Source organism: Apodemus sylvaticus, chromosome 1 (assembly GCF_947179515.1).
Source record: "Apodemus sylvaticus chromosome 1, mApoSyl1.1, whole genome shotgun sequence".
NCBI lineage: Eukaryota > Metazoa > Chordata > Mammalia > Rodentia > Muridae > Apodemus > Apodemus sylvaticus.
The window spans coordinates 142,615,067-142,640,617 of NC_067472.1; the positions used below are offsets into that span (position 1 = coordinate 142,615,067).

General features: G+C 46.9%; 1 protein-coding gene across 2 annotated transcripts in view; it reads right to left on the minus strand.

The window, feature by feature from the left end:
• Positions 1 to 13,037: 13,037 nt before the first annotated feature.
• Pcsk6 (proprotein convertase subtilisin/kexin type 6) overlaps positions 13,038 to 25,551 on the minus strand; it is a 191,113-nt gene continuing 178,599 nt past the window's right edge. For both annotated transcript variants that reach the window (XM_052161235.1, XM_052161242.1), the window contains 4 exons: positions 25,203 to 25,306; positions 19,952 to 20,081; positions 15,635 to 15,747; positions 13,038 to 14,458 (listed from right to left, as the gene is read on the minus strand). In XM_052161235.1, coding sequence (XP_052017195.1) covers positions 14,361 to 14,458; positions 15,635 to 15,747; positions 19,952 to 20,081; positions 25,203 to 25,306 — 445 coding nt within the window. In that variant the 3' untranslated portion in view covers positions 13,038 to 14,360. The remainder of the gene's footprint in view (positions 14,459 to 15,634; positions 15,748 to 19,951; positions 20,082 to 25,202; positions 25,307 to 25,551) is intronic.

Here is a 25,551-nt window from a genome sequence, read left to right on the forward strand (position 1 = left end):
GCAGATAGGGGACCAGTAGGCTGGATTGCCTTAAAACAGACCACACCTAGCGTGGTACAGTCACCTGAAAGCTTGAGGGTGGACTTGTGGCCTATAGACATTTAGGTTCATATCTAAGGGCTGGTCAGATGACTTAGAGGTTAAGAGCACTTTCTACTTTTGTAAAAGACTTGAGTTGGCATTTTAGTACCCATCTGGACACCTGACAACTGCTTGTAACTCCAGCCTCAGGGAATTCGCTGTCCATTTCTAGCCTCTTCGGACACCCGCAAGCGTGCACGCGCGCGCGCGCGCGCACACACACACACACACACACACATGAAATAAACCATAAGTGATATTCATATTGAAGGCTAGGCATATTTGAGAATGCCTTTAATCCCAACAGTCTGGAGACAGAAGGAGGTGGATCTCAGAGATTGACGCCATCCTAGTCTACAGCGCCAGTTCCAGGACAACCAGGAATACACAGAGAAACCCTGTCTCAAGCAAACAAACAAACAAAAAAATTCATATGAAGTGCAGAATACACGCATCAAAAATCGACACTTGTGTGCACCACACAATAAACACAATATACCTGCAGAGCCTTGACCTCTGTCCCCAAGGCTTAATCTCACAAAATCGTGTGCTTTTGTTTTCTTTTTAAGATTTATTGTATGTAAGTACAGTGTAGCTGTCTTCAGACCCTCCAGAAGAGGGTGTCAGATCTTGTTACAGATGGTTGCCAGCCATCATGTGGTTGCTGGGATTTGAACTCAGGACCTTTGGAAGAGCAGTTGGTGCTTTTAACTGCTGAGCGATCTCTCCAGCTCCCTGCTTATTATTTTATCATAGCTTATTAATTAATGTACACACCCACCTGTGTATGGGTTCAGGGACGGCTTCAGCTAGAAGTTAAAACCTGGTCCTCTGCGAGAGCAGAAGACACTCTTAAAAACACTTTAAAAATTATTTTTGGGAATAAATGTGATCAAATTCCATGGAATTTTCAAAGAATTAATAAAAGTTTAATAAAAAATTAATTTTTTATTAAAAATAAAATTATTTGTATGTCTCTGTGGTTGTGTGCACATGAGTACAGATACCTACAGAGGCCAGAGGTGCCAGACACTTAGAAACTGGAGTTACAAGTGATTGCTGGGATGTGAACTCCGGTCCTCTGAAAGAGCTCTATGGAGTGACTAACCTGAGGGAACTTGAACAGCTCACACTCCTGCCTCCACGTACTAGGATTATTGGAGTGAGTGTAATGTAGTGGTGACCCCTTCAGCCCTGGGCCATCAACTCCAACTGAGGCTGCCCCTTCACCAGTAACTCTCCTTGGCCTCTCACAGTGCCAAATCTCAGCTGTTGTTCATGACCCCTTCATGCCTTCAAAACTAGCACCACCTGGGTGATTGATTCTTATATATTACCAAGTCCAGCTGCTGCACAAGGTACGACCTGGGCTATCTCTGGAACACAGCCTCTTTGTGCTCTCAGAATCCACTGCCCAGAAGATTTCACCTCAGTCTGTTCTTAATCTCTGCTAATTTCTTAGCTCCACCTAACCAGCATCACTGCTTACTGGAGCTGGAATATGGTCCCCTTCTTCTATTGCATCATCACCAGCTTTCTGTTTTCAACTCCACTGCCTAATGCTTGGCTGTCCTGAAACTTGCTCTGTAGTCTGACCTTGAACTCCAAGAGATCTGCATGGCTCTGCCTTCTGAATGCTAGGATTAAAAGTGTCTCACCATGCCTGTACTTAAGCTTGTCACGGTGACTATGCCACAAGATCCAGATCAAAAGCTTGTGTCATCCCCTGTCAATTTGACACACAACCATATCTCCTTATATCCACATGAAAGCAATAACCAGGTCACAATAATCTAACTGTTGTTCAACTGCAAACACACAAACAATAAGCTTAGCTGGGTGGGATCTTACCCTGAGGTCACCACTCCCTTAATCTGTCGATCTCCTTGGATACAGGATTTACCTCCATTGCACTTCCTGGAACCACTTTAATACTTGAATCATATATTTTGTATTTTTTTCCTTTCTAAGCTTGCCACACTTGATCAAGACTCTCTTCATGAAAGTAAATCAGAGGACAAAGTCTATGTTGGGCTTTTCTGAGACTTCCTTTACCTTAGCCTTTTTACTCTTTACCTTGGCCTCTGGTAGACTCTTCCTCAGACAAAGGGAAAAATCAGCAACATTCTTCAACGAAACATCACAAGAACAATCTTCAGAGTTCAAATCACCCTCAGTATCAATGTCTTTCATATTCCTACTAGAATAGCTCATTAAGCCCCACTTAAAGCATTTCACTGTTTCCAAAGTCCCCCAGTTCACATTCCTTCAAACAAAAACATGGTCAGGCCTATCACAGCAATACCCAAGTCCCCGGTACAAACTTCTGACATAGTTATGGTTTTCATTGCTGTGAAGAGACACCATGAGCATGGTTACTCTTAAAAAGAAAGACCTTTAAATGGGGCTGGCTTACAGGTTCAAGGGTTCAGTCCATTATCATCATGGCAAGAGGCATGGCAGCATCCAGGCAGACATTGGGCTGGAGGAACTGAGAGTTCTACATCTTATTCCAAAGGCAAAAAGGAGAAGACTGTCTTCAGGAAGCTAGAAAGAGAGTCTCGTTCCTCCAACAAGGCTGCACTTCCTAATAGCACCATTCCCTGGGCCAAGCATTTTCAAATAACCACATCTTGAGAAACAAGATCTTGGGGTTTAAACTCCATCTTAGGGAACCTGACCTAAGGTTGAACTCGAGTTAACTAACAAGCAAGCATCTAGCATCAGTTCCCAGGTGACTCCCAAAGAAGACCAGTTTCCAGGTTACTCTTTCTAACAAGCCTGGCCCTGGCATTTCACTTCCTAACCACAACCAATCAGGAGGAAAGCAGAAGTTAAGTTTATAGTTTGGCTGCCATAACGGCTCTCCAACCAGATGTGTGCCGGGGCAGAAATCCCCTCTCTTGGTTACTGTTTCCTATAACACCTCATCCTGCTGAGAGCTTGGGCTTCATCCTCCCATTCTGCTGCATCAGAGAAAGTGGTGTGTCCCAAGCTCGAGCTTGTAATAAAGACCTTAGTGTGGTTATATCAGAATCAGCTCTTCAGTGGTCTTTTGGGGGTTCATGAAATGGACACAACAATATAATTGTGGTTTTTGTCTTTAAGAATATGCTGTACCCCTGAGCTTTAGTTTGGGAGAAGAAGCATGAGCTCACTCTTGGTTGCCAGCTAATAAAAGGACTTAGATACTTCCCAATTGGCTCAGTTAGTATGTGAACTAACTATCTTATCTTATCTTATGAACTATCTATCTTATCTTATGTGAACCATTTCACTACCAAACGCAGTTAATCATTGTGTGTGTGTGTGTGTGTGTGTGTGTAGTAGTAGTAGTAGTAGTAGTAAATGCACATGAGTTTGTGGGTGCACCTACCTGTGGGCATCTGGAGGATAGAGGAGGGAATAGGTGTCTCTCATTGAACTAGAGGGAGGCTGACAGCAAGCAAACCCCTTAGTGATTCTCCTGTGCCAGTGTCTGTTTTATTCCCCAGAAATGGGGCTGTAGGTCCATACTACCACACCTGGTTTTTTATGTGGGCCTTGGGGATTTGAACTCAGGTTTTCATGCCTGTGTACCAAGCACTCTTAATTGCTGACCCATTTCCCAGCCCTTGGTTTTTGGTTTTGATATATCATGTAGTATCATGTCTTGGGAATGTATTACCTTTATTCAGGGTGGATTTTTATTTCAGTTAAACTTATGTGGAAATGTCCCCAAGACACAACTAAAGGAGGCCTCACTAATGCAGTGTGTCTGGGATCAATATAGAAAGGAAGTGACCAAAATATACTTTTCCCCTAATTGTGGTGGTTTGAATAGATATGGCTCCCATAGACTCAACTGTTTGAATGCTTGGTCCATATGGAGAGGCCCAGTTAGGAAGTGTGGCCTTGCTGGAGGAAGTGTGTCAGCACTGTGTCTCCTGCAGGCTGCCATGTTTCCTGATGTGACAATAATGAACTAAACCTGTGGAACTGTAAGCCAACCCCAATTAAATGTTTTCCTTTATAAGAATTGCTGTGGTTGCAGCAATAAAACCCCAAGACACCATCAGAAAATTAAGTTAACACCATATTCGAAGACCATTCTTTCCTTCTAGTTCTCCAAAGCCACTCTTGTCAAAACCAAGTTCTAAACTTGTGAAGGTCTGTTTTGGGACTAGCCATTCTGTTCTATGGATTTACTTGCATAATATCATACTGTTTTTGATAATACATGCTCAATAAAAGAATGATCAAGCTTCACTTTTTCTCATCACTTTGGTTATTCTTGTTCTTTATAGCTTTTACATATAAATATCAGCTACATCTTTTTTTTTTTAAAGTGTAGGGCTAGGCCTTTCTTTCTTTCTTTTTTTTTTTTACTATTTAAAGATATTTATTTATTTATAGATTTATTTATCATATGTAAGTACACTATAGCTGTCTTCAGACACCAGAAGAGGGTGTCAGATCTCTTTATGGATGGTTGTGAGCCACCATATGGGTGCTGGGATTTGAACTCATGACCTTTGGAAGAACAGTCAGTGCTCTTACCCGCTGAGCTATCTCTCCAGCCCCTATCAGCTACACCTTATATCTAAAAAGATTCTTTGGAGTGGGTGGGTGGGGATGGGAATCAGATGTAGGGAGAACCAGGGAGAGAGGGCTGGGAGAGTGAAGGAAATTCAGGGGTGAGTGGGGTGTGGTGGGACATTTCTAGGATGTCCTAGAGATGTGGGATGGGGAGGCTCTGGGGAGTCTATGAGAGTGACTCTAGCTGAGACTCCTAGTTAGTGGTGAGGGATATAGAGCCTGAAGTGGCCACCTCCTGTAGCCAGGCAGGACTTCCAGTGGAGGGATAAGGACACCAAGCTACCAACAAAATCTTCCACCCAAAATTTGTCCTGCCTATGAGAAATTCAGGGACCAAGATGAAGTAGACACTGAAGGAATGGCCAACCAATAACTGGTCCAACTTGAGACCCATCCCATGGGCAAGAACTAATCCCTGATATTATTAATGATACTCTGTTATGCTTGCAGACAGGAACCTAGCATAACTGTTATCTGAGAGGCTCCATTCAGCAGCTGACTAAACATTAGACAGATCTCAAGGAGTCTTCTGGAAGCATTGGGGGAAGGATTGAGGGATCCAGAGGGTATAGGGACTCTAACCTGGACCCTTGGGTCTCCCAAAGACTGAACCAAAGACCGTACATGGCCTGGACCTAGCCCCACCCCCAACATTATATAGCAGATGTGCAGCTTGGTCTTCATGTGTGTCTTCCAACAACTGGAGCAGGGGTTGTCCTTGACTCTGTTGCTGCCGGTGGTTCCTGTTCCCCTAACGGGGCTGTCTTTGTCTAGCCTTAGTGGGAGAGGAAATGCCTAGTCCTGCGGTGACTTGATGTGCTAGATGGGGTTGTTGGTACATGGAGGGTGGGGGGCCTCCCCTTCTCAGAGAAGGGGAAGGGGGAATGGAAGGAGGGACTATGTGAAGGGGGGCTGGAATCAGGATATAAAATGAATAAATAAATTAATTAATAGAAAAAAAAGAAATGCCTTCTAAAGTGTTTGAGGGAATCATAGACGTTATTTCAGAAAATTACTCTCACATTGTTCAGGAAAATATTTTTGCGTCATACAACTTTTCTATAATTTTTATTTGGGATTTTTAAAAACGTATACAAAACAAAACAAATAATGACACACACCCCCCATACACAAATATTCCCAACAACTGTCAAAATAATTCCAACTTTCCTTACTTCCAGAACGAACCACTAGGTGGAGGTCTTAGACTAGAGAGCTGGTTTTTTAAGAGCTAGAAAGACCTTGAAGTTGGGTGGGTAGATATGGGGAGTGGGGTGGGGAGGAGGTGGGAGGCAGAGGATCTGAGAGGAGACAGGAGAGAATACGAAAATATACCATATGAAATTCTCAAAAAGTAAATTTTAAAAAAGGAGATACAGGAGTATTTCTCTACTTTAAAAGGGGGAACTGTGGCAAGCCCTTTAGGGGATTCCAGAAGAGCCGGACACTGGGCACAGAGTTATTTATACTGCTAGAACTTGGCTTAGCTTGGCTTGCGACTGTGCCCTGGTTCTTTCTTTTCGAAACAGAAAGTATTTAATTTATTTTTGATTTTATAGGAGCCCACGGTTGAGAGTATTGGACTTTTACAAGGGATTTGAAAGCTCTATAGAGACTTTGAATTTTTAAAGAGACTGAACTTGTTTTAAAAGAATTATTTATTTATTTTATGTACATGAGTACACTGTACCTGTCTTCAGACACACCAGAAGAGGGCATCAGATCCCATTGCAAATGTGGTTGTTGGGATTTGAATTCAGGACCTTTGGAAGAACAGTCAGTGCTCTTAACTGCTGAGTCATCTGTCCAGCCCTGAGACTAAATTTGTTTTTTTTTTTCCAAGGGAGATAGTATTGGACACCTTTATTTTTTTAAAAGATTTATTTATTATATGTAACTACACTGTAGTTGTCTTCAGACATTCCAGAAGAGGGCATTAGATCTCATTACAGATGGTTGTGAGCCATCATGTGGTTGCTGGAATTTGAACTCATGACCTTCGGAAGAGCAGTTAGTACTCTTAACCACTGAGCCATCTCTCCAGCCCAATACTGAATTTTTAAAGTGTTTGAATTTACAAAGACTGTGGGGCTTTTAAAGTTTGCAACATGTTTTATACTGTAATATTAATATGAGATCTTGGAGATAAGAAACGAAGTATTATGCTTACTAAGCTATTGATATGTTTATGTGTCAAACTAATAAAGAATCAGTTGTGCTGGATAGTTTGACACAAGCTAGAGTTATCTGAGAGTAAGAAACCTCAATTGAGGAAATTTTTCCATAAGATCTGGCTGTAGCTAAGCCTGTTGGGTTTTGGGGGTTTGTTTTTGGTTTTTCAAGACAGGGTTTCTCTGTATAGTTCTGGCTGTCCTGGAACTCACTCTGTAGACCAGGCTGGCCTTGAACTCAGAAATCTGCCTGCTTCTGCCTCCTAAGTGCTGGGATTAAAGGCATGTGCCACCACTGCCCGGCAAAGTCTGTGCTCTTAACTGCTGAGTCATCTCTCCAGCCCTGAGACTCTGTTCATGAGTGATGTAGGAAGGCCCAGTCCATTGTGGGTGGGGGCACCTCTGGGCTGAATGCCCTGTATTCTATAAACATTCCAGTTGAACAAGCAAAGAACAAGCCAGTAAAGAGCAATTATCCAGGGCCTCTGAACCAGATCCTGCTGCAGAGTTGTACCCCGATTGACTTCTTTTTTTTTTTTTTTAAGATTTATTTATTATGTAAGTACACTGTAGTTGTCTTCCGACAGCAGAAGAGGGTGTCAGATATTTTTACGGATGGTTGTAAGCCACCATGTGGGTGCTGGGATTCGAACTCATGACCTTCAGAAGAGCAGTCGATGCTCTTACCTGTTGAGCCATTTCTCCAGCCCCCCCCCCCCCCCATTGACTTCTTGTCCTGACTTCCTTGGGTGATAAACAGTGATGTGGAAGTGTAGGCAAAATAAACCTGTTGCTCCCCAAGTCGTTTGGTCATGGTGTTTCATCATAGTATTAGTCATCCTAACAAAAACGAAAATTGTTACCAGGAGTAGGGTGTCTCGCTCTAGCAGACAATGGGCGACATCAAACCTTAAGTGGGTTCTGATGTCCTTATGATGTTTCAAACATTTTTCCTTTTAATGACATTTACTGTTGTTCAGCTTTCTCTGTCTGAGCACACTGACATTTCAGGCTGCATACTGCTTGGTTGTCAAGCCTTTGTGCACAATGTAGGGAGCCTAGTAGCATCCATGCCTTCTACCTCATAGATGGAAATGACACCCTCCAGCTGTCAAAAATGTTTGCAGACATTGCTGAAGATCCTCTGAAAAAGCAAACAGACCTGGTTGAGAACTTTTCTTTTAGGTTAATAAGACATTCTTGGCTCTTGTCACTTTGGTTCTTAGAGGAACAGGAATCCTATAATAACAGGCTCCATAGGAATGCTAAGAGATGTTTAGTTACTCTTAGTGTAGATAGTCTATGTGGTAGTTTAAATGAGAATAGCCTCTATAGGCTTAGATGTTCAAGTGCTTGGTTCCCAGTTAATAGAACTTTTGGGGACAGATTAGGAGGCTTGGCTTTGTTAGAGGAGGTATGTAACAGATGTGGTCTTTGAAGTTTCAAAAGCCCATGCTCTCTCTCTCTCTGTCTCTCTGTCTCTCTCTATATATATATATGTGTGTGTGTGTATACATATGTATTATATATTTATACACATATATTTATATATATAATATATTTTTTATATTTATGTTTTATATAAGCATATACAAGACATAAACTCTTAACTGCTGCTCAAGTACCATGATGTCATGCTTCTCACCATGATAATAGACTAACCCTCTGAAACTGTAAGCAAGATCCCAGTTAAACCCCTTATACTATAAGTTGCCTTGGTCGTGGTCTCTTCAAAGCAATAGAACAGTGACTAAGGCAGAAGTTGGTACCAGGAGTGGGGTACTGCGTTGACAGGCTGGACTATGCTTTTATTTGGAGGAATGTGGAAAACTTTGGACTTTGGACTAGAAAAATTGTTGAACACTAAGTGAGACTTAATGGGCCATCCATCCCAGAAGGAATATGGAAGACAATCATGCTGTGAATAATGTGGACTATGGAGGCTTAGCCTCCAAGAGGTTTCAAAAGGAAACAATTATAGAGACTATTCTTCTGATATTGTGGCAACAAATGTGACTGCTTTCTGCTCTTATTGGAAAAAAAATTACCAGAGAATAAAATTGAAGTGTTTTGGAATAATGTTAGAAAAGGAGATTTCAAGACAATGTAATTCTGACTTTGTCACATGGTTACCAGTGATTGCTCTGATGCAGATCTATAATGAAAAAGAACAAGAGGAATAACAAGAAATATAAAATGTTCAGTTTGAGGAAGGAAAAAACAGTACCAAGGATATGTAATGTTGGAGCCAATCTTTTGCTTAAGGAGATGAGAAGTTTAAGAAAGGCTTAAGGAGGAATGGAGCAAGGGAGCGATGACCTCACCCAGGAAGTTTCCAACTCCCAGAAGCAAAGCTTATTCTATGAAGGAAAGCTTCACACGTCAAAGCCTGTGCAAATATAAGTCACAGTGGGTACCAGGATTCAGCCCAAGCTGGCAAGCAGGACTGGGTAGCATCAGCCCCAGGGTTCTGAATTTAGAGTCAAAAAGGATGCAGGAGTAAAAGGCTACGGAATCTTCTTTGATTAGGGAAAGCTGCTTCTTTTATCATGTGCTCTCACAGCAATAGAACCATAACGGAGACAACCGTGATCCTGTTATTTAAAATAAAATCCATAAACATACCCCACCTAGTAGTGTTTGATAATCTTTACCTTGAGTGTGAGCATATGTGAACAGGTATTGGATGTGGTCAGCCATTTCTTATGCTTAGTGATAGTAGTGTCAGTGATCAAAGGAAGCAGGGCTTCATAAGGCTAAGCAGGTGTTCAACCACTGAGCTAGACCTAGTCTGTCTTTTTTTTTAGGTGCCATTTAGTCATTATAACCTTCTCATAGCTTCTTAACTTCCTACCCCTCTGGCTAGTCCCTGGATGAGCCCAGACACTGCAGTGTGGGCAGGTGCTTGTAAGGCTGCTGGTTGGCTCCTCGGGGTTCTTTGGGATATTTTTCTGTCTGTCTGTCTGTCTGTCTGTCTGTCTGTCTGTCTGTCTGTCTGTCTGCCTGTCTGAGGGATTAAACCCAGGGCCTCATGTATTGCAAGTGAGGTCGGCACTCTTCCACTGAAGACATCTCCCAGGCTGGTTCTTTTTTTTTCTCTTCCTTTCTTCCCTTCCTCCTCTCCTTCTCTTTGATGCAGGGTTTTGTTATATAGTCCAGGCTGGATTCAAATGTGAGATTCTCCTGTCTACACCTCAGGAGTAGTGAGATTATAGTATCTGCTACCATGACATGGCTCTCCATACATCTGGACTCTACACTCTTAATAAACAATAATCTGGCATTTTTTAATGCTTGGGTTCTAGAGGCTAACAGTATACTCCTTAGCTTGGTTTTAACTCAGAAATACTTTTGATGCAGATATGGGGAAAGAATTCATATTAGCATTGTGGAACTCCACTTGGCATATGTTACACTCAGACCTCCATTTTAACAATGCACATGCCAACATAGGACCCTTACCCACATGTACTATGTACCATATACCCCTGTCTATACAGTGCATCTAGTAACCTATGATCCCCACCTCTGCTGGGCTGCATGCACAGCCCTCTCTGGTCTGTGAAATAAGTCCTTCCTCTCACGAACAAATTCTATTCAAGCATATTCCAGTTTGTACAGAGGCTAGGAGGCTGACCAGGCTTGAACTGGTTTGAGGACCATGCACAATAAGGCGAACTGAGTTCTCTCAGTGAACTTTCAAAGAGAATCCTCTATTGCCACTTTTTGCCTATGTGTAATTTATTGTGTATGCATATGATTAAAATCATATCATTATGGGAAGGAACAGATGAAGTGAGCCTAGGTAATGTAGACTTGTCAATAAAAACAGAACTACCTCCCACTAGACTCCTCTTGGCTAATAAAAGACCTCACAATAACTGGGGCCCTTAAATACCTTCTCGACTCATATGGCCTTTGGTGAGCACTGACATTGTCTGACCTATTCTATTGCTTTGCTTTGAGTAAAGTTTTGATAAACTTTGAGCAAAAGTTTTCACTTTTGCAAAGCAGTGTGAGTCTTTATTTCAATTCTTTGAAAAGGTCAAGAACTTGGAAACATCCAGTCTAGACCCTGACCACTGCTAACAATTCTACAGCGGGAGGTCATGTCCTTAGGCATATTTGTCCACTCGGGACGCAGAATTCCAGACATACCCACTTACCCCTTCAGTCTCACCACAACAACCCTGCCTTGTCTATGTTTGTGGTGGACTGCTATGGGTGATCTGTCCCCTTTTGGATTTGTTTGTTTGTTTGTTTGTTTGTTTTTGGTTTTTTGGATTTGCTTTTTTCAAGACAGGGTTTCTCTGTGTAGCCCTGGCTGTCCTGGAACTCACTCTGTAGACCAGGCCGGCCTCGAACTCAGAAATCCGCCTGTCTCTGCCTCCCAGAGTGCTGGGATTACAGGCGTGCGCCACCACCGCCCGGCTGATCTGTCCTTTTTTTAAGAACTGTATCTCACTCCCTTCCTCTGTCACAGAGCCTCCATGGCTATGCTGTTGTACTAGCAGTTCTTGTGGCCATCACTGAGCAAGACAGGCTCAGCAGGGTCTTGTCCCAGGGGAGAAGAGCAGCCAAGAAACAGCCAGGAAATGAGTTTGGGAGCTGGATTAACACCAGCTGCACTTGGGAGATAGATAGCGGTGATCTTTTCATTTGTCTTAACATGAGACAAGCAGGTCATAGGGGAGAAGGGCATGGCTTTAATGAAAATGGGGTCCAGGTGACAGTGCTCCCATAGGGTTCCCCAGACTCTGGTGCACTCATCCCCAACGTTCTGAACCAGCCTTGGATTTCTGAAGCATTGCCCATCCCCTGATTCCTCAGTTTTAGCTGGTGTCCTTTCTTTATTTGCAACTACAAATTCTACATACGGGTAGAATTCTACGGATTCTACATACGCGCTTTGGGACTCACAGGCCATGGTGGAAATCCCAAGAGGCAGGTAACTCATGAGTGCGGGGATTTCAGTAGCTGTGGAGGAGGCAGGTCATCACCCAGTTAAATGGTACTTGTCAGATGTAGGGGACCTCAGAGTGCCCTTTACCTTACTTGGCTTTAAGAGGGTCTCTTATTTTTAAATTTTAAAGCTGTGTATTGTGTGTGTGTGTGTGTACACAGCAAGCATGTGTAGCACAGCGAGCATGTGGAGGTCAGTGGACAACCCATGGGAATTGATTATTTCCTTCCACCATGAGGGTTCCAGGAATCAAACTCAGGGACTCAGGCTAGGAGGCAAGTGCTGTCCCCCATAAAGAAGGCCCCTGATGAATGACATCCCTGAACTGTAACCCTGGGTTTCCCTCTTTATTCCATACACCAACATCTGCTAAAGCTCTCCTTAGGATATTATGGTGGTTAACAGTTTACACTGTGTGGGATCTAGGATGACCTAAGAGACAGGCCTCTGGGTGTGTTATGAGGGCTCATCTAGATGAACTGAGGTGGAAAGACCCCTCCTGATTGTTCCCAATGTCACTCCGGGGGCTGGAGTCTCAGACTGTGCGTGAAGATAAAGTGAGCAAGTTAGCCTTCATCTTCCAGTCTGCACACAGCATGACTGGTGGCTTCAGGATTCCTGTCACCATGGCTTCCCTATCACAGTGGCCTGTTCTTTGGGACTGGGAGCGGAAATAAGCCTCTATCCCTTCAGCGGGTGTTATTTTACTCTTATTATTTTACTTTATTATTTATTTTACATTTATTTTACTGTATGTGTGTATTTTGCCTGAACGTACGCACGTACATCACATGTGTGCCTGGTGCCTACAGAGGTAAGAAGAAATTGGATTTCTTGGAACTGTAGCTATATATAGTTGTGAGCTGCCAAGTGGATACTAGGAATTGAACCTGGGACTTCTGCAAGACCAACAAGTGTTCTTTTTTTATTTTTTATTTTTTTATTTTTTGAAGCAGGGTTTCTCTGTGTAGCCCTGGCTGTCCTGGAGCTGTCCTCGAGCAGAGTTCATCTGCCTGCCTCTGCCTCCCAAGTGCTGGGATTAAAGGGGTGCATCAAGTGTTATGAACCAACTACTGATCTCCCTAGCCCCTTACATTGCTTCTCGTCAGATATTTCATTACAGCAATGAGAAAAGTAACGAATACAGATATCCAACAGATCAAGAACCCACAAAGTGATCTCCATTTCACCCACTGGCCAGCACTGAGGCTCAAAGTTTTATCTTGGGAAGAAATACAGGCCCCTTTGCAGTGGGATGTTAACTCTTTTATTAACTCAGGGTTAACATTAGATTTGCTTCACTGATTTCTTATTTGAAGTTGTGGATTCAACAGACAACAGCTGAGTCCTTGCCACTTACAGGTGACAAGACAAACACATTATAGTCAGAGAGGAGAGCAGGACCATATGGAGAGAGACGAGGTTGGAAAAATTTAAGGCAAATGTTATTCCCTCAGCTCGGGGAACTGACCAAGCAGATCTGCGCATTTCAATGAAAATATATGAAATATTTGTCAAAATAATTAACATCGGTAAAAATTAGAACACGTAGCTTATAAAATGCCCACACAGGCTTGGCAGAAAATCAATCCAGCTCTATCATGTAGGCTTGTACCATACTGGACCAGAGTAGCATCCACCCAAGAACAGAGTCTTGAGTGTAGAGGCCAAATGCACTTGAACAGCAGTTGTGTGTCATGGAGGGCTGGCGATTAGTGATTCGGGGGCTGGCTTTGCATGTTTAAGGAGGAACTGCCTGGCCATCGGATGTCTTTTGGCTAGCCCTAAGTAGCTCCTTCGGACCCTCCTTCACAGGCTCTGTATCTGTAGATGGCTGGTAGCTCCGGCCTAGGAGGCCTCAGAGACACAGGTAAAACCGACACATGGACAGCTTGGCTCACTCAGAAGAGAGGTTGAGTGGACCTTCCGGGACGGTGGGGCTGCCATTTTGGAAGGAGCTGACTGCGTAGACGTAGATTCTATCCCCAGTGGTCATACATCTTATGCCCTGAAACCTATTTTATTTACAGTCTGATCAATTGTCCCTCAGGCTGTGTGATGCATGGGGAGGGAGCGAGGCCCTTTATCATAGGTGAGGACAGCATAGGGTCCTGCCAGCCAACTCTGTGAGATTTGTCATGGCCACACAAATATGCGGGAGGAGGACTTGACGTGATGGCCAGGCATCTCTTTTTTTCTGCTTTGGTCTTGAAGTTTCAGTAAACTAGGGTCCCAGAAGCCACTCCGAAGTTGCAGGCATGAGTCTCATAATTCATTTTGTTCCTATTTTGAGCCCAACTTTAGACTGCAGCCAGCAAGCAGAGTTCAGGGTTTTGTTTTTGTTTTTGTTTTTGTTTTTTTTGTCAATTTAGCCACATATCCCTAAGGGCCACCTCCACCTCGTTCAGGTGCTCGGAGATGCTGCAGTAGGACCCAGCTCTGAGGGAGATATAGCTGTCAGATGCAGGGCCACCCCAAGGAACAGGCTATGGCTGACCATCTGTAGGAAGGTAGATGGGCCAATGGGCAGACAGGAGGACCCTGCCCTCTGCGGGCAGCTGGCGCCCCTAGCCAGCCAGGAGGCAGGTGCGGCAGCAAAACTGGATGAAGAGCTTCCGTTCGCAGAGCCGATTGGACTTCACCATCTCGCAGAAGGTCTCATCGGCTGGCAACAGAAAAGGACAAGGACCTGTTAAGATCCAACTGTTCTCCATTTGCCAGGCACTGATGGTGCACCAGGCAGGACACAGTGTCTCCCGCATGAGCCATTTCAACGCAAAGTTCAGGGAGGCTTAGGTGGCACTGTGTTATGGGACTTCTGCTGAGCTTCAGTGACAAGGGGGAGGGAGTGGCTGAAAGGGCTTTGGGAGGGTCTGTCATGGGGTCCTTGTTACTCATGTGAGCCTCTTTCTGGGGGCACTGTGTTGGTGACTGGTCATGGAGAGAGGGGAAGGGGCACAGCCAGAGGTGCAGGGCTGGAGCAGGAGGGGTTGCAAGCTCCAGGAATGCAGTCTAGGGGACAGTGCCATGGGGGAGGTGGAGGGAGAAGATGGGCAGGCAGGATTCAGTGATGGGGAGAGCAGTGGAGACGGGTACCCCTGCCTCTACATTGCTACTTGGGAGCAGGCTGTCCGACGGCAGCCTCCCTTTCTAGGGCTGGTTCATACCCTGAGCAGGGACTCCTAAACAGGATGCCTCCGGCAAACAAGGCAGATAGGCCACCTGGTAGCCCTCAGGACATCTGCAGGGTGCTGTGTGGGCACTCTGCCAGGGCAGGGCCATGCCAGCTTTATGACCAGGGACTGGCTAGCCACCCTTGGGCACATGGGGTCGTGGGTCCCCTCTCCTGCATAACAGGACATGGTGTCCAGCACTGGTTCCATGCAGCTCCTCCCTGCTGCTAGCTCAGTAGGAGTCCCCCTTCCAAGACAGACATAGGCCTCTGCTGACCCTCCTCCTGCCTGGCATCCCCACTGTCTGGATTTCTTCTGAGTTTCTGTTTGTCTTTCTTACCCCCCACCATCTATCTGCAGAGCCAGGGCTCTCCTAGCATAGGTAAAGAAGCTCCTTGTAGACAGCTGGGGCTCAATTCTGTCTTCCTAGTCCTGAGGAGGAGGTCTTTCAGGTCTCCTGGTGATGAGGGTTTTTTTGGGGCAAGTTATACTCCAGCTGCCTGTAGCCTATGTAGGGAGAGTGGAAATAGGATACAAACAAAAGTACTTTTAAGCCATGTAGCCAAAGAGGGGCGATCAGGTCAGAAGTGAGCACTCCTGCTCTGGGTAGCCACTCCCCCCCCTCCCCTCTTTTCCCTGCCTCAGGGCAGCTCTGAGGTAATGCTCACCATTGCTGCACGTGTGGTTGGTGACGCAGGAGGTCCCTAGCTGCGTGAAGCCAGCTTTACATCTGCTGCAGTTCCTGCTGGAGCCCTCGCAGCTTAGACAGTTTTCCTCACATCTGTGGGAAGACATCAGCTCCTCCTGAGCTTTGGGGAAGAGGCCCCACCTCACGGGGCTCCCATCCCAGAACGGCTCAGAATGTACTCCCAAAGTCTCAGGAGTAACGGGGACCCTCAGGATGCCCTGACATGCACTGAATGTGTTAGTACACCATTCTTGTCTCTCTGTTGCCACGGGGAAGGCAGAGTCTGTCAGAGTCAGCTGGCAGGAGCATTCTCAGGAGGGGAGGCCGGGCCTTGTTCTCTGAGACTCTCTGTGGCCCACCTGGACACTCTAGTAGACACTAATCCACTCCCATATGTGCCTCCACAGCTTCCAGCTGGACAGCTGTGACAGCTTGGGGTGGGGGACAGACTGCCTAGGACCACGACGAATGCGCATCTGGAGCTGACCCGACAACTTCTGCTACCTCCCAGGCTAGCATGCTTGACATCTGCTAGACATCTGGGGAGGGGTCGGGTCTATCTCTATTCCGGCTTCCACAGACAGACAGTCCTGGCCCAGCCTGACCCCATGGCTCCTGCTAACGCAGAGTGCTATGACCTCAGGTCACAAAAGCAGACCGCATTTGAAGTCCACCCTCAACATTCTCGCGGGAACGTGGGTTTGTTTCCACCTGGTCTGTGGGTGCTCTGCACGGCAGTGGTCAGGCTAAGCAGCTCTGATAGGCAGGCTCCTGCAAACCTGAACTGTGTGCTGGATAGCTCTTGATAGAAACAACTTAGCGTGACTCTGCATGATTCTCCGTGCGCACTCGAGCTGCTTCTGAAGCTATTTCCAGCTCCAGGTGACCAGGACTCCACAGAGGTTCCTGTTTGCTTCCCGCTTCCCCTGCTACTGTCAAGAAAGTGTGGACCGGGCCTGGGAAGAAGCTGAGCTTAGCAATGCTGGGGCCTGCCCCAGGGGTGACATGTTTACGAAGGATGCCTGCAGCCACCTATGTGAAACCTTCGGTGATGAAATGTCCCCGAGGACTTTATCCAAATCATAAGAAGCCCCAGGGCAGCACCTCCTCAGCCTAGGTGAAGTAGGCTTATTCCAAATGCAGTAGAGGATGCTGAGTTAGCTACAGTTCAGAGCCCCGCTTTCAGATCAGCGTGTAAGCTGTCCTCTGGTGCAATTTTGGGGAGTCCCTGGTGTCTGGTTCTAGCCACACTGGATCCTCATGACATAGCCCCCCCCCCCCCCCCGAGATCTTAGTGGCCTCTTTCATGGAAATGCATGTAAGGACAGCCATTTCAAAGACTGCCAGTTGTCTGAAAGGCTCAGGGCCCCAGGGACTCACAGACTGGGACTGAGCGTTGCTTCAGTCATGAGGGCCTATGGTACGGAGCAGGCTGCAGAGAGAACCCAGCCAGACACAGCTCAGTTCTTCACACACTGCTCACTGAGCTCAGCAGGACGGAGGGAGGGGGCTTCTCTTTCCTATTTCTGCAGTAGGAACTGCCAATAACACGTCCCATCTGAGCAAGTCTGAGCTCAGCAGCCGGAAGCCCAGGCAGGCTCTGCTGGCGCAGCCACACAGGTCTCAGGAGGCCCAGGTGTGGGGCTGGCCACCCTGCGTGCTCATTTGGAGTTTTGTGGGGAAGAACTGAGCATGACACTTTCCTGAGAAAGAGGTGATATCTTCTGTACCCACTCCCCAAATGCCTGTCTCCTGCTTCTGATTCTACCGGCATGGTATTGTATTGGCAGTGGTCTCAAGAACAGGGGCATTATGGTTCCTCTGCAGTACCCTCTGTCACCTCTAAAACACCATGGCAACTCTACCCTGCCAAATCCTGGAGGGAGAGCTGTGCTCACCACAGACCTCTCGCTTCAGGGAGCCCTCATCAAGCTTCAGTCTGGGTACAAACTAGGCTGGGTACAAACAGACACCTGAGGACGTCTGCACCTACTGAGGAGTCGGGAGAATGGAGGGAAGAAGTGGAAAGACCATCCGTGGAGCAAGAACCCCGGAGTTATTCTCATTCTCTGCCAGTGGGTCCCCTTACTGAGTCTTGAGTGTGGCTGGCAGTTCTGAGGTACTGTCACGGACTGTCTTCAGGTTGGGACTTCAGCTTCTACATGTCTTCTTTGTACCCAGGTTAGCAACCAACAGGCCTGTGCCACTACGGCTTCAGCATCTAGCCCTCAAACAGTGATGTGTTCCCACAGCTTTCCTGGCTCTTCTGCAGGGGAAGCACGGTATCAGGTAGCCTCCGAGGGCTTGCTGCCTGAGATGGGAGAGGCATGCAGAACCATGACTCAGGCTCTTCTCCCGTAGGGAACGGTTCGTACCTATAAAGGCTCTTCGGGGCCAGAGGCTCCATGGTGTGGAATTGTGTGAAGTCCTGTCGTTTCCTCACTTGGGGGCTCTGCAAGACTCCTGGGTGTGTTTGCCCAGGATCTGTAAGTCAGCTCCAAGCTGGGGCTGAACTCCCCTCCGGGGCTATTAGCATTTCCTCAGATAGAAACTAGTACCCAGGAGCTTCTGTCAAGGGGCCTTTGCGGCTGGCTTCCCTCCTGTCTCCTCGGGGCTGGGACACTATGGCCTCTGGATGCCACAGTCAGCATCCCTGGGAGTCTGGGGCACTTGACAAATGAAAGTGATTATCATCATTAAATTCCATGCTGTCCCTGTGCTGTTGTCCTTGGTTTAATTATCAGTAAACCAGCTGGCTTGTGAAATGAAAGGTTTACTGTAGACAGCTGTGCCCACAGGCTGGTGCACAGGACTCAGCATGGCAGGAGGTGGGGTAAGTCCCCTGTTTCTGAATCAACATGGCAGGGTGCTGACCCTTGCACAGACATAAGTCGCCCCTTCCCCCCACTGGCCCTTCTTTTTCCAGTGCAAGGATTTGCTCTTACCAGCTCACCGTGTATAGGTGACAACGTACCATAATTCTCAAAACAGTCCAGGAGGCAGAGCCTACTGTGGACTTGGCCATCGGGAATGGGATCTGGGCACGGCTTCCCACCACTGTCCTGACACAGGTTTCTCAGGGTGGCTTTGCAGATAGCAATCCCCTACTTCCACTTCCCTCAAGGACCATGCCTCTACAGCATCAGCACCACCCACCCCTCCACAGCATCAGCACCACCCTTCCATAGCATCAGCATCATCCACACCTCCACAGCATCAGCACCACCCCTCCATAGCATCAGCATCATCCACCCATTCACAGCATCAGCACCAACCGTCCACAGCATCACCCACCCCTCCACAGCATCAGCACCACCCTTCCATAGCATCAGCATCATCCACGCCTTCACAGCATCAGCACCACCCCTCCACACAGCATCAGCACCACCCCTCCACACAGCATCAGCACCACCCACACCTCTACAGCATCAGCACCACCCACCCCTCCACAGCATCAGCATCACCTACCCCTCCACAGCATCAGCACCACCCACCCCTCCACAGCATCAGCACCACCCACCCCTCCACAGCATCAGCACTGTCACCTTCAAATGCCTCCCTCTTGCTCATGCCATAGGCTGCCTTCCCTGTTCCTGGCCTGTTTATGATGTCCTGACCTGGTACAAGGCACAGCCAGCCAAGCATAGAAGAAAGCATGTCTGCTCCTTCAACAGCCCATGCTCCACACAACAAGGGACCTCCCTTGGGTCCAGTGGTGTTTGCCAAGTGTGTATGCTCATGGGAGGAACAGACAGAGAGCAAGAGGGTTAAAACACACATGTACTGTCTATGCCAGGACTGGCTTTGCAATGAGGACATGGCCAGGAGAGTTTCATTTTGTCTAACATATGTAACGTAGAGAAAGCGTTAACTCCCATAAACGTGGTTTCATTGACTACTACAATGTGAAAGCATGCAGCACCATGGCTTGAAGACCAGTGCCCTGTACCATCTGCTGCTGGGATGGGAGGGCTGCGCGACAGCACCTTGTTAATTCCATTTCCTGTCCTAGCCCATTGCTACCCAGTGCCTGCATATGTTAAGTGCTTCACAAATAATTAGGCATTAAGAGAGGCTCGAAGGCTGCCAGCTGGCTTGTGACTTCGGCAATCACTAGCTATAGGCATCCCTTCCTCAGTAAATGGTTTCCTGTCTGCCCTTTGCACCTTCAGCAGTGGGCGATGAATCATGTCAATCCCCTAGGCTCCGGGGGCACTGCCACCACACCTGGCCCTCCAGCTGCTCTTTCTGCAGTGCCCAGATGACCACGACTCCGCATCAGCCCAGAAGACCATACCTTCGACACACTTTGTGGGGTAAGCCAGGCATCTCCTCGGGGTAGAAGCCCTCACCACAGGCCGGCACGCATTTCCAGTCTTGGAAGTGGAAGCTTTTTGCACAGTGAATACACTCTTCTCTGCTGGGCCCTGACAGGTACAGGAAAAGAAGCAGATGTCATGGACATGTCTGGTGTTCTAGACTATCTGTGGAAATCCCCAGATGTCCCCAGGCTGCCCACACAGCGTTCTAGGAGCTCAAGGAGGACTGGCTATGTGACTTCTGGGGCGTAGTCCACCCTCCCCACTTCACAGATGGGAACAGAGGCCTAAGCTTAGCCCAGTGGCCCCATAGGGCCTTGGTGACTTGAGTTCAACTGCATGTCTTTCCTTCCCATCAGCTTTAGGGTAGAATCATTGCAGTAGCCAGCCAATAGCTTCAGTGGCCAGACCAAGTTGTACTGCGAGGGTAGAACATAAACATTTTAATTGCATCACGTTGATGTGACGGTGTCTGAGACTCACTGGGTTAAACTGGGCATTGTACCTGTGCTGGTGGGGATGAAAATGGCCCCTGCAGACTCATAGGGGGTGGTATTATTGAGGTACGGCTTTGTTGTAGATATGGCCTTGGTGGAGGAAGTATGTCACTGAGGGACAGGCCTAGGCGCTCCCTGTCTTGCTGCTGTCTGCAGATACTGGATGTAGAATACTCAGCTAACTCTCCAGCACCATGTCTGCCTGCACACTACCATGTTTCCTACCATGATGATAATGGACTGAACCTCTGAACGAAAAGCCACCCCCTATTAAATGTTGTCTTTTATAAGAATTGCTGTGGTCATAGTGTCTCTTCACAGCAATAGAAACCCTAACTAAGACAGTACTCAAACTATTTCCACATGGTTTTTACTTTTTTTCATGCGCATGAAGGCTCTCCTGCCATCAGTTGGCTGCATGTTAACTTAGAGAGACCAGGCAACCCGCCCCCACCTGGAAGATTAACCTTTCCTCAGCTCAAGGAGCTCTTGATCCCTTTTGGGGGATTTAGGTCATAGCACCCCTCCCCTAAGTGGTTCTCAACCTTCCTAACACATATTTACCTATATGTGTTCTTACATTCATGTGTGTGTGTATGTGTGCTTGTGGATGTGCGTGCGCTCAAGCATGCACACACACACATGACTATATGTGTAGCTGGAAGGCAATACTGGATATCATCCTCAGGAAAACTGCCTATCACTTTTGCGGTCAGAACACTTTCTGGCCTGGAGCTCACTAATTAGGCTCTAAGTGTTCTGAGGCTCCTGTAATGGATGAGATATCCACATGGAGTCTCTGTTTTCCTATGGTGTGGTTGTGTGGCCAGCCTCCTAACCCTCGAACTGGGATTCTCTGAGGTTTATCTTGTTTTTGATTGGAGCTTAGTCCCATTCTTTGGCCAAGCTCCTCCCTACCCCCACACCTCCAGTGTTTGTCTCCAGGGAGCATCTGCAAGTCATGTTGGCAGACTGATTCACTCAGAAGGAGTCACTCAATCGTGAGCCTCAGGGACTATCAGTGCCTGCTGCTGTGCCTCATCTGTTTAGCTCTGTTAGCCCCGACGGCCTTCCTCCAAGCTAGGTCCCTCTGAAGGGAATGCATGTTTCTACACAGTCAAATGCCCACTACTCTTTTGGTGGTTGTGGTGGTGCTGGGGTTAACACATGTAACATGTCTACTCTACCATTACTCAATACCTCTAGATAATGCTCAGTCTATTAAACCTAACAGTTATTATGAAGTGGGTGTGGTGGTGCACACCTATAACCCCAGCATTTGGAGTGTAGTGGCAAAAGTGTCATAAAGTAAGGGACAGCCAACCTCACAACATACTGAGTTCTTGTCTTCATTTTTAAAAAGTTAATTATGGACTGAAGGTGTACTGTCTAGTGTGTGTGGAGAACTGGGTTTTGTTCTTTTTTAATTTTGGAGATTTTGGTTTCTTTTTTGTTTTGTTTTTTGTTTTGTGTATATGTGTGTGTGTGGCCCTGGCTGTCCCAGAACTCACTCTGCAGACCAAGTTCTGGCCTTGAACTCAGAGATGCACCTGCCTCTGCCTCCCAAGTGCTGGGATCAAAGGTGTGTTCGACACTGCCTGGCTTTGAGGCACTGGGTTTAGTCCCTAGCACTAGAAAATAAGAAATCAGAAAAAGATGTTGGCTGCAGGGCATTTGGGAAAACGCTAGAACTCTGGAGGTGAGTGATGGCCACGGTCATGGACTTGACAAGCACATGTGAATGCTTAAGGCCTGATGTGGACATTTGAAAACAGCTGTGCGGGGACGGCAGGCACAGCGAGAGTATAAACAGAGTGTAAACAACGGCATCAAAACAGCCCCAGAGATGCTCTCCTAATGTGCTTGGGATGTCTTGACTGTCAGCTTGAGTGTATTTAAACCACCTAAAGACACACCTCTGGCTTAATTATGAGGATGCTTCCAGTGGAGTCTAACTGCTCAGTGTGAGTGGTACCACCCCATGGGCTGGGGCGCTGGGCTGAATAAAAAGGGGGAAAACAGGAGGCTGGGTAAGTTCCAGCATGCACCTCTCTCCTAGCTGGGCATGCAACGCTGCTTTTGTCAATGTTGTTGCTAATGAAAACCACCAATGCCAACCATTCTTTAGGAAAAATAGGGCAACCAGAGTATCCAGCATCTGGTCATGTTTCCAAATAGCTAGAAGGAATGACCTTGGAGGTTCCCAACATGTAGAAATGATATTTGGGGAGACAGAAACACTCATGACCTTGACTTAGTTATCACACATTGAATACAGGCACTGAATGAGATCATGGAACCTCAAAAATCAGTACGATATGTCAACTGGGAGTTTTTGAGTGGTTAAGATTGTAAACTTTATGTTATATGCATCGTTACAGCAAAACACGCTGGCAAGCACATTTTCTATGAAACTACCCTCACAACTACTAATGAACGCCATACTCAGAACCTCTCAAGGATTCCATTCGGCCTCTAGAGGCGCCCCGCATTGAGAGCCCCCACAGTGCTAATAACAGCACAATAGGCTATGTTTATCCTAACCCACCATGCCAGGTCTAGAACAAATAAAAATACAGACCCTTGGGTAAAGGCAAGGGAAACATGCTATGAGAAGTGCTAAGGTTTCTTTCGAAACCTCTCTGGAACTGTGGGGGTAATTTTTCTCTTGTTGTTTCTTGCTGGGTTTCCCCAGGCACAGGCCAGGTTCAACCTTCCCAAGGGCCTAAGGCCCTGCTCCTCGACCTAGCGAGCATGTACGCATGTCCACTGGATGCTACTTTCCCTGGCTGGGTAAGTGGGAGCCAGCACTTCCCTCTCCCATGGGTCAACCCTTCAAACACCTAGCCAAAGATCACAACCTCAATGCCAGGATGCATTGAGGCCGCTGCCAGGGCACTGGCCCTGGAGGTAGTCGGGAGAGTCTCGGTCCCACACAGTTCAGTGTACTTGGATCATGGCAGGCTAGGCCACCATGCTCAACTAAAGATCTAAAGATGCCACCAGGCACAGGCGCTTCAAGGGAGATAACACTCGTTAGCATGGAGCCTGGGGCTCCAGGTGACTTTGAGGTGAAGAACAGGCTCTGGCGCCCATCACCGCCTCGAGTTATGTGTGTTCTAGACAGGTAAAAAGAGCTCTGTGGGGAGGTGTGGGGAATTCCTACCCCCCCAAGAGCTTTGGAACGGCCTGGTATCAAAACGAATGCTTCAAGTGATGGAGGAGACACAGGACTGAGGTAAGAAAACTTACGAGTGATTCAGTGCCATTGGCTGCTATGGGGACTCCGAGAAAGACAAGCAAATTGAAATCAAAAGAGTTAAAGGACCACAGGCCTCAGTGCTATGGATTCAAGTGACTCTGACATTTAAACAGGCAGCACTGGAGACACTTCTTAAACCTGTGTTAAACCAGGGCTAGAAACAAGAAAGAAAAGCCTCTTGCTAAGGTTGAGCCTGGATCCTTCTGGGACGGTCCATGATGGGGTAGAGGAGGCACGCACATCTCCCACGGATGGCCTAGGGTGAGCAGCAGCCATGGCTTGAGGATGCTGGCATCTCTGGCATCTCTACTTGGGTAGCACAGCTGATAGCTTTCATGAGGCCCTTGTGGGACCATACGGAGGATGACAGTACCTGCCTCCTGGCATTTCTAATAAATAGCTTTGTGGCAAATGAGATTTAGCTGAGACCTAATTCTTATATTGTCACTGCAGCAAAAACTCCATCTAGCATGAGTTTCTTAGAAGGCACCAAAGTGCTGGGGGCGGGAAGAAAACAGAGGAGAATGCTTCACCTGGAACGTGTCTAAGCACATAACTCATGATGCATGGGATGACTGCGAAATGAAACCCAATAAAATGAATGAAATCCCCACTACATTCTGCATAAAACCTGTGCCTGGAGACATCTGGGCTATAATCTCGGTGGGGGAACTATAATGCATGTGAAATTGTTTATGGCAGTCTTTCCCTTTTTGAATAAAACGTTTAGAATAAGTGGAGCCGGTTACAGAGAACTGAAGTTCTGTTTTATTACGAGGCACCTAGCTCTGTCCCCACGTCTCTCAGAGGCCTCTCAATCTTTATGGTGCTGCATTTTAGTTAATTCGGCAAGAGCAGCGTTTTAAGGCAAGTCAGCTTCTGAGCGGCTGAACCTCCTCTATCTCTTGTCTAAAAGCATTCGTGGCTTCGGCTATGAATGCTTTTGAAAGCAGAGTATGGCTATGTGTTTAAAGCTGGGAAACCCAGGGCCGCCTGCTCAGAGTGGGTCTCTGCAGTTTTGGTTGTGGTTTTGTTTGTAACTTAAAAAACTGTGGGTATCTGGTACATGACAAACTGTACCAGATCAAGCATCTTAGCGTGTATGGCATTACTGAATTCGCACCCGTGGGCAGCCATTACCACCCTGTCTCTGGATCACTTTTCATTTCCCCTACCTTGCACTTGCTTGCTCATTACACAGCAGCTCCGCATCCTCCCTCTCCAGCCCTGGGAGGCTTGGAGGACCTTTGTGTTTTCACAGTCTATTTTCCCCATAGATCCTACACGGGAGGCAAACGCTCTATCCAAGAGTTACACTTTAAGCCCCTTGCCTTTAAATTCTACTCTGTAATAAATCCAGGAACCCACAAAGTTACAGAACTCCCTGAATTTCAAGGTAGCTAGCTGGCCTATTCGTCTCCGGAAGCAAGCATGCAAATGCCCAATGAGACCAAAGCCTTGGCAGCTTACCCACGCAGGTCTTGCAGGTGTGATGGCATTCCCCACATTTGATGAGCTCAGAGTCGAAGTAGGTACCTGGCTCACAGTCCGGAATGCAGCTGCCCCGAGCAAGGCTGCAGAAAGGAAAAGCAGGCCGGTTCCTCATCTGCTCCGAAATTCTAATTAAATTAGGATCTGTCCTCCAACGCTTTTTACAGGAGGTAATGAAAGTCATCAGAGCACAGTGCTTTGTGTCACTGAAGGTTCCCAGCTAATGAAAGCTGGCAAAGCTGTCCTGAAGCCAGCTGCAGGCTCTGGGGTCTCCAGCCTGCTGCAAGAGGTCAAAGCTTCCAGCGCTCTCCTACTCTACGATGGCTTA